At 36.8% G+C, this 12,556-nt stretch overlaps 1 protein-coding gene across 5 annotated transcripts in view; it reads right to left on the bottom strand.

The window, feature by feature from the left end:
• Positions 1–12,556, bottom strand: part of DEUP1 (deuterosome assembly protein 1) — a 94,294-nt gene that overhangs the window by 57,798 nt on the left and 23,940 nt on the right. For all 5 annotated transcript variants that reach the window (XM_058446682.1, XM_032168106.2, XM_058446684.1 and 2 more), the window contains 3 exons: positions 9,169–9,340; positions 7,666–7,761; positions 3,409–3,543 (listed from right to left, as the gene is read on the bottom strand). In XM_058446682.1, the coding sequence (XP_058302665.1) occupies positions 3,409–3,543; positions 7,666–7,761; positions 9,169–9,340 (403 nt within the window). The remainder of the gene's footprint in view (positions 1–3,408; positions 3,544–7,665; positions 7,762–9,168; positions 9,341–12,556) is intronic.

Raw genomic sequence — 12,556 nt, 5'->3', positions numbered from 1 at the left:
TATTGAGCAGTTAATGTCCACCAGGTTCTGTGGAAAGAAGAAAATCTGGAACTATTTCATAATTAAAAAAAAAATTTTGAAAGAAAAAATCAAGGAATATACAATAAAGTAGGGAAATGTATACACAAACAAGTAATTTTACAATGTGTCAGTATGTTAAGTACAGTAATGCTGGCACATAAAAGCCATGCAGAGGATATTATGATTATCTTCACTATTTCCCATAATATATCAAATTGGAACAGTTCATTATAGTCAGAGTGGTTACTATTGTTTTGAAGATGGCTGAAATGACTGGATTGGCAATGCTGGAAAACAAATGCTAATTTAGAGAATGAAAACTTTATTTTGTTAAAATGAGAAGAACATGGCATTTCATATTTTCTATACAGAAATAATTTTAAAGAACATTTAAGGAAATTTCAGTTTTTAAAATCCATAAGTGCCTAAACAATCAGTGAAGGAAGGCTATAAATTAGGAAGTTTTTACAGTAATGAAAGGTGGGTGACCTGATATTAAGTGATGATGTTAAGGTCGAAGAAGAAATATGGAAAGACCTTCCATATATAACAGTAGCTCATGATAAACAGACTATATTTACTATGATAAATGGAGCTAATACATTTAAAGTTATTAACTTCTATTCTGACATTCAACATACAAAAATTAGGTACCTAAAAACAGGATCTTTAGCAATAACAGCAAATTTATAAAACTAGGTTCTAGTAGAAAATAGCTAACATTTCAAATTAATGCAATCTAGATTTTAAAAATTTCTGTTTATTTTTAATTTAAAAAGGAATCTTTGGAGTTAGAAGTCAAATTTTGGGCAAGGTTGACTTAAGCTGTTTGTATGTTTTAGATAATACAAATATTTAGCATTTCTTACCCATTAACCTCAAATAATCTTGAAAATAAATATTCCCCAGGATGTTTTGGAGGCAGAAGCATTAACCTCAACTTCTTACAAATACTACAACAGGTAGATGCACGGCCAAGAATAGCTAGAAATGTGTGTCACAAACATATCAGCAGGTGCTTATGACAATCCTGGCTTCCTTATTCTTGTCAGATGTACTGGTTTCACAACTAGTGAGTCAGCGCAATATATGCAATAGTATGGAACCGTGCAGGGACCTAGAGAGCTTCATAAGGGTTTTTATAGAGACTGGAGTTGTCACGGTAGGCTTCAGAGGGTCTGTAGACTTGCCTGGACCTCCAACAGTAAGTTCTTCATGGCTGGAAAAGTTTTTCTGGATCTTTAACGTTCAGAGTGGATCAGGGTCATTAAAATTAGTTTCTCTTGATAGCTGTATTATTAGATGTTTTAAAAAGCCCTCTAATAAATATTGGAGATGGTCTTTAGTGATTACTATATGTTGGAGACCTTCACCTGTAAAACGGTTTTAACTTTTTATTATGAAGATTTTCATACATAGAGAGTAAAACCTTCATGTACCCTTCACCCAGTTTAACTACTATCAACTTAGTCCGTCTTTACTTCTCCTATCTCTCCACCCTTTTTTCGTTGGTTTATTTTAAGGCGACTTCTAGACCTCCTGTGTTTTCATCCCTGAACGCTTCAGTGTGCATCTAAATTTTTTTCACCATAACAACAATGTTACATATAAGGTATTTTAAACCCCATTTACTGATGACAACATGGAATCTTGGTAAGGCAAACAACTTGCCTAAACGTCACAGGGCAAACACATGAGTCAGGCAAGACCCGTTTTCAGTTATCAGTGATCATGTTCTTTGACTACCACATGTGGTACACTGCTACTACTATACTTCTATTAAACGCCTCAAAGATAAAACAGGTTTACCTGCAGACTAAAACTGGAAGAGGCAATCTCTTACACATTAATTTATCAGATGGCTATAAGTAAAAATAGGTACATGAAGTGTTTTTATAATTATTTCAAGTTAAACTGTATATCTGCATAGAGTCTTTAAAAACTTTTGTGTAAGTACAAACATATCAAAACATTTTGCTACTAATTTCCACTATAATTTCATTACATATATATAATGTAAGTATTTAGTTTCCTAAATGTAAAATGTGCATACACAAAGTACTTGATACTAACTTAAGGCTTTTTTTGGTCTGAAAAATTTTTATTAATGTAGTTCTCCCACAAAAGCCCATGAAAAGTCAGACGAATGGAAAAATTAGTGACTCAATCTCTTCATTTTCAGTGAAAGCACATGTATATTACAGTGCACATCTATCGGCATCTTCCATGAGATCAGGATATTTCTGAAGCCCGTCTGGTTATACCACTGCAAGAGCCTGGGAGTACAACATAGTGCATTTTCCTAGAGGGCCAACTTACTTAGTGATGGTAAGTTTGTTTTTTTAAAAAACTATGTATTATTCAGAAGCATGTAAAATGTGCTGGACTTTTAAAGATTACAATTTAGGACTTCCTGCAAAGTTCTTATAATAAGCCGATTTTAGGGCTGTGATCCCGGATTTAATTTTTTTCTGCTCTTTAAGATATTTTAAAGTAGAAGGACTTTTTAATTAAAGAATAAGATGAAAAAGTGCTGGCGAGGGGAGGGATGCTTGGGTTTAGGGCTTGAGAAAAATGAAAGAAATTAAGTGGGATAACATAAGGGTCAACTTGAAGTCAATTAAAAAATAATAATTGGGCAGTACTGAGAATCCAGGTAAAAGCAGATGATAGGAATTTATAGTGTAATCTTTCTGCTGTTCCATGACTTGTAGGAGGAATGCTCAAGAACACAGGGAAGAAAAATAGCTGGTTTGTTTTTTCCAAGGTTGGAAAACAAAGAAGATAAGAATAAGTGCATCAACGACACAGTGAATTTTTAAAGTTTTTTGTTTTTAATTTTTGTGGGTACATAGTAGATATATATAGTTATGAGGACATAGTGAATTTTTTTTAGAGACCAAAATTTTAGAAATTCTGAGTGCTATGGGGCAATTGAATTGGAGTGACACTATGCCTTTAAAGAAAAAAAAAACATGAAACTTCAAGCCCTGTTTTAAAAACTGTGATGAGGCTTCATTGGGATTTAAGTACCTAATAGCTAAATGGCCATTAAAAGATTTATTAGATATTCACTTTAACTGACCCCAGGGGTGTCCTTCAATTTTACTCAACAGCTGCAGTTTCTTTTGACTTTTTTGGCTCTTTTTTTTTTTCTCTCCCAAAATGCTGATATGTAGAAAAGATGTATACATCAAAGTGATGTTTTAATTCACTAAGTGCCTGAAGGGAAGGTGCACTAAGAAAATATATTCAGTGAGAAGTTAGTTTGTAATAGTGTTTATTACCACAACTGAAGACACCATTGTGGACACTAGAGACAAATAGCCCACAACAATAGGAATCAATCTTTAATACACATGAAGAAACTAAGATAATATATCTCACCTCTAATTTCTGGTTCAAATTGCTCAGTTCAAAGGGTATTTCTTCTTTAAGGTGTGGTAATTCTTCTCGTGGAACTTTGTTTTGTTTCATCTGATGTAATCTCAGTTTTTCAAAGTTATTTGTTAGTTTGGAAAACTGTAAATCACAGAAAATGTTAACATTTTACTATTACCAATTATTTCTAACCTGATTTCACTATATCTCTTTTCCTGTGTACCTCTTTGAAAATTTAAGTCATGATTAGAAAGTGCAGTAAAGCTTAAATGTTTCAATTAGTGAAGACAGAACCGGTTATTAAAACTAAAACTTTGACTATGATGTGTCTTAACATGGCTGTCTTTTGATTTATCGTGTTTGAAGTTCACTCAGCTTTTCAATCTGTAGGTTTACTTTTTTTTTTTTTTGCTAAGTTTTGTAACTTTTCAGCCATTATTTCTTTGAATGCTTTTTCACCCTCCCCGTCTTTCTCCTCTCCTTCTGGGTTCTCTGATGATATAAATTTTAAATTGCTTGTTATCATACTACATGTTCCCAAGGTTCATTTTCTTTTACTCTTTCTCTCTGTTGTTCAGATTGGATAATTTCTATTGTATTATATTCGAGCTGATTCTTTTCCCTCTGTCCTCCTCATTCTGCTCTTAAGTCCATCCATTGAGTTTTTAAATTTGGTTATTATACTTTTCAGTTATAAAATTTCTAATTGGTTCTTTATATTATTTATTTACTAAAGCTTTATAATTTTTCATTTATTTCAAGCCATATTTGTAATAGTTCATGGAAGTATTTTTATAACAGCTGCTTTAAAATCAGATAATTCTAACGTGTGTCATCTTGGCCTCGGCATCTGTTGAGTGTCTTTTCTTATTCAAGTTGAGATCTTCTTGGTTCTTTCTATAATGAATGATTTTTATTGATACCTGGACATTTTTGTGTATTGCATTTTGAGACTCTGGATTTTATTCAAATATCGTGTTTTAGCAGTCCTCCTCTGAAAATTTCTAGAAGGGAAAATGGAGTGCCACTTTATTACTGCCAGGGGATAGTGGATGTCCAGGTCTTCACTTGGCTTCAGTTGGTATCCAATGGGAGGTGCTCCTTATTATTGCTGATTGGAAGTGGGAGTTCAGGCTCCCCACTAGTCTTTCACTAATACAGAGTGCCTTGTAACTCTTCTCACACGGCCTTTAGTGATACTATAGTGGGGGTGGGTGAACTTGTCACCACTAAGCAGTGGTGACTCCTCAACAGCCTTCCTATGATACCACCCAAGAGTAGACAGGGAGAGGTGCCTCCTTACCACCAGGTAGGTGTAGAAGTCCAAGCTCTCCACTGTCACAATGGGTTGATGAGGGCCTTGTTAATGTCTAGTGAGGATGAAAGTCTTGGCTCTCCAGTCTTCTCAGACATTACCCAGGAAAGAGGGCCAGGGTTACCTTGTTACAGCTTAGTGAAGGCAGAAATCTAGGTTTTTCTACTAAGCCTTTGTAGGTGGCAGTGGGGCTGTAGTGTTTTTTTTTTTTTTTTTTTTTTTTTTTGTCTTTTTTTCTGTTTTATTAGGCTAGAGTAGAGAGGTTGTTATCTAAAAGTGTATTATCTTGCTAGGCTGTCTCTCTTCTGGTCTTTTGGCTGGAGAGAGCAGACTTTCCCTGGGGCACTTTTTGTTTGTTTGCACCCATTGGCATAACTGGTTTGCCAGCTTCTGTTACTCAGTCTGAGATATATGAGGCAAAAACAAATCCTAGGGAACTCACTATTGTGACATTCTTGAGTCCCAAGTTCCTTAGCCAATCTGTCTCTTCTCTCCACTTCTCAGAGTCTTATGTTGTATTATAAATGATGTCCAATTTAGTGGGAGGATAGGGAAGAGTATATCTATTCCAGAAGCAAAAGCCTCAAATGTATGTACTTAAAATTATAGTTTTATAATGGTTAGAAGGAAAAAAATAACTCCTTTTTAAAAGGAAAGCAATTTCTAAAAGGAAGCTTTGACAGAGTTGAGTTATTCAAGGCAGAGTGTGGTAAAGTGTATCCTTAAGATGTTTCAGGAAAATGAAATTGTAAATAAACCAGAAATTTCAAAAGAGGAAGCTGTAGAGTGAGCTGGCAGCAACAAAAGTGTGTTAGCCACAAGATACCATTTTCTGCTTAGAAAAACAGCATATTACTAGCTTTATGCAAACCAAATCAAGTACATAGTACTTTTCTTTTTCTCTCTTTTCCCCTACTTTCCTCCTTCCTTCTCTTTTGCTCTCCTTTCCTTTCTTCCTCTTTTTCTTTTAACTAGAGAAAAAGAGAAGCAGAAAACTGCAGCGAAAATAGGTGGCTCTCAATAATAATGTAGCACTCCCAGTGTATTCCATGAAACCCCTGTTTACAGTGGTATTAGAAGGTTTTAGCTTAAAAAAAGAGAAGAGGCGGGGCACGGTGGCTCACGCCTGTAATCCCAGCACTTTGGGAGGCTGAGGCGGACACATCATCTGAGGTCAGGAGTTCAAGACCAGACAGGCCAACAAGGCGAAACACCATCTCTATTAAAAATACAAAAATTAGCTGGGTGTGGCGGTGCACACCTGTAATCCCAGCTACTTGGAGGCTGAGGCACGAGAATCACTTGAACCAGGGTGGCAGAGTTTGCAGTGAGCCAAGATCATGCCACTGCACTCCAGCCTGGGCGACAGAGCAAGACTCTGTCTCAATTAAATAAATAAATAAACAAACAAAAAGAAGAGCTCCATTGTCCAATATCTTTGGAACATGATGGATTGGAAAGGCTAAATCAATTTGTTTAAGGCAGGACTTCTTACGGCCTGTAATATGCTAATGTGTACCCTTAATCTCCAGGAGGGGAGGAGTCTTAACTTGGCCAGCATTAGCTTAAACAGCATTTCCTAAACTCACAGTGTTTTCCACAGAACAAATTTTTATGAAGTTACCATAAAGATATTTTTTGGTTAGCACTGAAAACCAGCCATCAGCCAAATAATAAAATAGAACTGCAAAGCATCAAATGGCAAGGATTTATATATTAAATGACTGCTTGGTGCCTGTAAACAAAGCCAAGAACTTTTTACCAAGAGGAAAATGTACCCAAACAGAAATGAAAGATTTGGAAAGCAGTGACTGAACTGGTTAAATACAACTTAGAGATAGCACCTAACTTTCTAGATTTCTGAATTGTTTTCAAACCTACTACAGATTGTGATCTCTTTATTTATATTGACCAATATGTAATGATTTAATGTTTATGTTGTTGTTTTAGAGCCTTATCTTCACAGAAAAATAAAGGTTGAGTTGACTTACATGCTAAATGCTCAGAGTCTACACTAGTAAAAACCATATATAATTTCATAACTCAAGCTACCATATAGTGGCAGTTACTTGAACTATAGGCAAAATGTCTAGGTAGACTAAGAACTAGTCTTGTAAAATCATCTGTTAAGTGGCATCAAATGTTTCCTATTTCAATCTTAATGGCTTAATTACCTCCCTAAAAGGTATTTAAAAAGGTTCAGTAACTACTTTAGGCTCCTTTAACTAAATTATCATATGTGAAATATTTGTACTCCAAAAAAAGTTGGTTGTTAAGAAAAATTTCATAATCAAACCATACTTCCCATTGATTCATTCACTAAGTTAAGCAAAGATATAGCATTTACTACATTTGACATACTCAAATGATTATTACCCTATGTGCTATCTGTGGTAAAGAAGGCATTTTTCTTGCCTTCTTTGTGTGAAGATACAGGGATAAGTGAAAAAGAAATCTGTATCCTTCTCAATACGTATGCAGAAGCACTATCATGTAAGAAACAGTCCTACCAGTAACAAGGTAATAAAGACCAGTTTTATTATTTCAATTATCTATTTCATAATAGCAAACTTCCATATTTTAAATTATCACAGAATGGAGAACATCTTTATTAGATAGTAATAACCACAAAAAATAATTTTTTTGTTGTTGCTCACAAAATTATGTTGTGTTAGCTAATTATCATTTAATTCATCAACAAGTCTCTTGAGAAATAGAAAGCCATTTGTCTAGTACTGTGCTAACAGAGGTACAGAAAACATAGCAAGCCAACAATCTAGTAAGAGACAGAATCAATGCATATAAAACAGGGAAAGACATGACCAAGCTTATAATTAAAATACAATACATTTGTTTATACTAAAAACAATTAGTTTAAAATTAACACGACTCTATAGGTCAAAAATACATCAAAATGTGTGATATTAAATTATAATAAGTTTTCTTACTTGAGCCTTTAGGCTTTGTAGTTGTCCTTCATAATTCTGAGTCATTGCTAAATTACATTTTTCCAGACTGTCCAATTTCTGTCGAAGTAACCCTACCTGCATGAAGAATAAAATTTAATTTTGCTTTTTCTAAATTTTGCCTGACAAAATCAGAAAATGTGCAAAAGAGAAGAACAATTCAAATAAAATGGCTGTACCAAACCAAGAGTAAATATTTGTACTGCACTTCTTAAAATAGCTATCAATAATTAAATTCACAAAAACCAAACATTGCTAGCACTATTCCACAAGGTACACATTAGGACAGTACGGATGTTTAACAAAAGATCCTTATCATCATCACATTTAAAATTCAGGGTTAGAATTTACTTTGCATTATCCTTTTGGGAGGCTAAGTCATCATTACTCAGGCAAAACCTCTACCAATATAATTCAGCTTTTTTTTTCTCCATTACCTTCAAGAGGATCTCTGTTTTAGTGGTATTATGAAATAATTGTTACATTTTTATAACAACTAATACATTAAAAAGAAAAAGAAAATTGTCTAAGAGCAGTTCCTAAGGATTTGGCTTATATAATTTGTCTGTTTAAAAGGCAGATGAGACACTTGTTTACATATCTGTGTCGATATACATATAAGAGCTAGAAGAAGAAGAATGCATATGCCATGTCTGATGACCTACCTCTACTGTGAAGGAAAACTAGATGCCAATAACTAAGTTACCTATGCCAAACAATAATATAGTTAACTATGCTAAAAAACTAAGTTCCACTGAGAAGTCAATAAAGGTAGAAAAATGGCTGATGAACAAGTTAACTAATGATGTTTTGTTACAGTATATAACTAGCAAACATTTCTCTTAAACATTTCTTTTTCCAAAAGAAAAATTCACAGACACAAAGTCCACATCAAATGAAGCATATGGTTTTCCTGAACTCCTTCGCAGGCCAGAGAGCACTCATATATTCTCCTATGACCACCAGCTTGGCAGTGAGCAGCCTAGAGGGACTAAGGGAACTCCTCTTAAGTGGGTGTCCCAGGTATATACACACCCCTTTACCAAACACTTTTCTCCTTTGTCCTATTATCAATTCTTGACATTTTACTTCTATTTTTTCCAGCATATTCAAAGAAGCAAATGTTACTGAACTCTGCCTTGTCCACAATTTTGATGACTACTTCTTTGTTTCTACAGCAGCAAAAGTACTTACATCTTTACTTGCAAACAATGTTTTACATATATATTAAATATTTGCTTACTTTTACAGATGGCATTGACACTATATATCTGTCTCTACCAGCAAACATCTATGGATTTAGGTTCTGATTGTCACTCATTTGATATAATACATTTAGCCTATAATTTGCTGACAGAATTTCAAGCAATAAATGCTGTTGCTGATGCCTGATAAAAAGTATGTACAATAAAAACATATTCTGATAGAATACTATATATAACAGTCTGATGAATTAGCAATTTGTTAACATATATATTAAGTTACCTCTTGACCTTTCTGATCCAAACAAGTTTGTGCATTTGCCAATTCTTGATCCCGAAGATCTAATCGTGTCTCCAAAGCCCACACCTTTCTTTCCCAATCCATTTCTTTGTTGCTTACCATGATGGCAATTTGTTCCATTAATTCCTGAAGCTCAGCCTCACAAGGAGAAGTTCTGGCAATTGTAGGAAAGTAAAATACATTTTAAAGTAGTGAAATGTGAGGGCAAAAAAAATTATTACATTGCTCTGCATAGCTTGAACATTATTTCCTGAAATTGTTCAATTATTTAAATGGGAATAAGTTCAAAAGCTGAAGGTTAATTCTTAAAATCAATAAAGCCAATTTCAGAGTTAACAGTGTATATATACTTAATTTTTTAAAATAACATTTTTTAGAGTAGGCTAATTCTAAGGAATATGCTAATTAGGAAAAATTATAAGACTTAGCTTCAGGATCAATGCTCTTCCATATAGGCATACATATACCTATGTCTATCATAACTTCAGAAGATTTGACAGAAGCAAACTGGGATATCATTCGTGTCTGTTAAGGACAGAAGAGCAAGCCTGGGCTAGGTAGGACCAGATTCAAGGGTACCAACTGGGCTATAGTACGGCTCCTCAAGGAGACGAATTTGGCATGATATGGCTGGTGTCTGTTTCTAAGGAATTTGATCAGGCAGTGATATGGTTTGGCTGTGTCCCCACCAAAATCTCAACTTGAGTTGTATCTCCCAGAATTCCCACGTGTTACGGGAGGAAACTAGGGGGAGGTAACTGGATCATGGGGGCCAGTCTTTACTGTGCTATTCTCATGATAGTGACTAAGTCTCACGAGATCTGATGAGTTTATCAGGGGTTTCTGCTTTTGCTTCTTCCTCATTTTCTCTTGCCTCTATCATGTAAAAGTGCTTTTTGGCTCCCCCCATGATTCTGAGGCCTTCCCAGCCATGTGGAACTGTAAGTCCAATTAAACCTCTTTTTCCTCCCAATCTCAGGTGTGTCTTTGTTAGCAGTGTGAAAACAGACTAATACACTAAATTGGTACCAGTAGAGTGGGGCGTTGCTGAAAAGATAACCGAAAATGTGGAAGCAACTTCAGAACTGGGTAACAGGCAGAGGTTGGAACAGTTTAGAGGGCTCAGAAGAAGACAGAAAAATGTGGGAAATTTTGGAACCTCCTAGAGACTTGTGAATGGCTTTGACAAAAATGCTGATAGTGATATGAACAATAAGGTCCAGGCTGAGGTGGTCCCAGATGGAGATGAGGAACTTGTTGGGAACTGGAGTAAAGGTGACTCTTGTTATGTTTTATCAAAGAGACTGGAGGCATTTTGCCTCTGACCTAGAGATTTGTGGAACTTTGAACTTGAGAGAGATGATTTAGGGTATCTGGCAGAAGAAATTTCTAAGCAGCAAAGCATTCAAGAGGTGACTTGGGTGCTGTTAAAGGCATTCAGTTTTAAAAGTGAAACAGAGCATAAAAGTTCAGAAAATTTGCTGCCTGATGATGAAGTAGAAAAGAAAAACCCATTTTTTTGAGGGGAAATTCAAACCAGCTGCAGAAATTTGCATAAGTAGCAAGGAGCCTAATGTTAATCCCCAAGACCATGGGGAAAATGTCCTCAGGACTTGTCAGAGACCTTCACAGCAGCCCCTCCCATCACAGGCCCAGAGGCCCAGGAGGAAAAAGTGGTTTCCTGGGCCTGGGCCAGGGCCAGGGTCCCTGTGCTGTGTGCAGCCTAGGGACTTGGTGCCCTGTGTTCCAACTGCTCCAGCCATGGCTGAAAGGGGCCAATGTAGAGGTTGGGCTGTGGCTTCAGAGGGTAGAAGCCCCAAGTATTGGCAGCTTTCACATGGTGTTGAACCTCCAGGTGCACAGAAGTCAAGAATTGAGGTTTGGGAACCTCTGCCTAGATTTCAGAAGATATATGGAAATACCTGGATGCCCAGGCAGAAGTTTGCTTCAGGGTGGGGCCCTCATGGAGAACCTCTGCTAGGGCAGGGCAGAAGGAAAATGTGGGGTGGGAGCACCCACACAGAGTCCCTACTGGGGCACTGCCTACTGGGGCTGTGAGAAGAGGCCACTGTCCTCCAGACCCCAGAATGGTAGATCCAATGACAACTTGCACTGTGCACCTGGAAAAGCCACAGACACTCAATGCCAGCCTATTAAAGCAGCCTGGAGGGAGGCTGTGCCCTGCAAAGCCACAGGGGCAGAGCTCCCCAAGACCATGGGAACCCGCCTTTTGCATCAGCATGACCTGGATGTGAGACCTGAAGTCAAAGGAGATCATTTTGGAGCTTTAAGATTTGACCGCCTTGCTGGATTTCAAACATGCATGGGGCCTGTAACCCCTCTGTTTTGGCCAATTTCTCCCATTTTGAGTGGCTGCATTTACCCAATACCTGTACCCCCATTATATCTAGGAAGTAGCTAGCTTGATTTTGATCTTACAGGCTCATAGGTAGAAGGGACTTGCCTTGTCTCAGATGAGACTTGGGACTGTGGATTTTTGGGTTAATGCTGAAATGAGTTAAAACTTTGGGAGATTGTTGGGAAGGCATGATTGATTTTGAAATGTGAGGATATGAGATTTGGAGGGGCCAGGGTTGGAATGATATGGTTTGGCTGTGTCCCCACCAAAATCTCAACTTGAATTGTACCTCCCAGAATTCCCACGTGTTGTGGAAGAGACCCAGGGGGAGGTAATTGAATCATGGGGGCTGGTCTTTCCCATGCTATTCTCATGATAGTGAATAAGTCTCACGAGATCTGATGGGTTTATCAGGGGTTTCCGCTTTTGCTTCTTCCTCATTTTCTCTTGCCTCCACCATGTAAGAAGTGCCTTTCACCTCCTGCCATGAATCTGAGGCCTTCCCAGCTATGTAGAACTGTAAGTTCAATTAAATCTCTTTTTCTGACCAGTCTCAGATACATCTTTATCAGCAGCATGAAAACAAACTAAGGCAGGCAGCTATGGGGAGATACTGTAAGTCTTTAGACAGTGAGGTTACTATTAGTCATATACATAGTAATATCTTGGGTCTAGGAGGGTTTATTGAGTTTCAAACAAAATGCTTATATAACAGCTAGGATTACAGCAACTGTTGTTAAGAAGACAGATTGGTAAGTGCTCTCACTACAGAGTTCTTTTTCAAAGAAGCCGAAGCATTCTCCAGGGAGCTGGTATAAGTCCAGTCACTCAGACCGGATAAGTAGGTAGTTATTGAGGCCTTACACTTCAGCCTAAGGAACATACAAATGTCCAGATTAGAAAAGCAAGTTATTTCAGCATCCATTTCAATGATGGTAGTGAGGCTTCTGATGTATTTGTGTAGCTGGGAGGAGGACAAGAGGGAGAGGCAGGTGCCACATGACAGCATTT

This window comes from Hylobates moloch, unplaced genomic scaffold (assembly GCF_009828535.3).
Source record: "Hylobates moloch isolate HMO894 unplaced genomic scaffold, HMol_V3 SCAFFOLD_11, whole genome shotgun sequence".
NCBI lineage: Eukaryota > Metazoa > Chordata > Mammalia > Primates > Hylobatidae > Hylobates > Hylobates moloch.
Note: the sequence above shows the minus strand (reverse complement) of the source record. Positions and strands in the feature narration are given on the sequence as shown.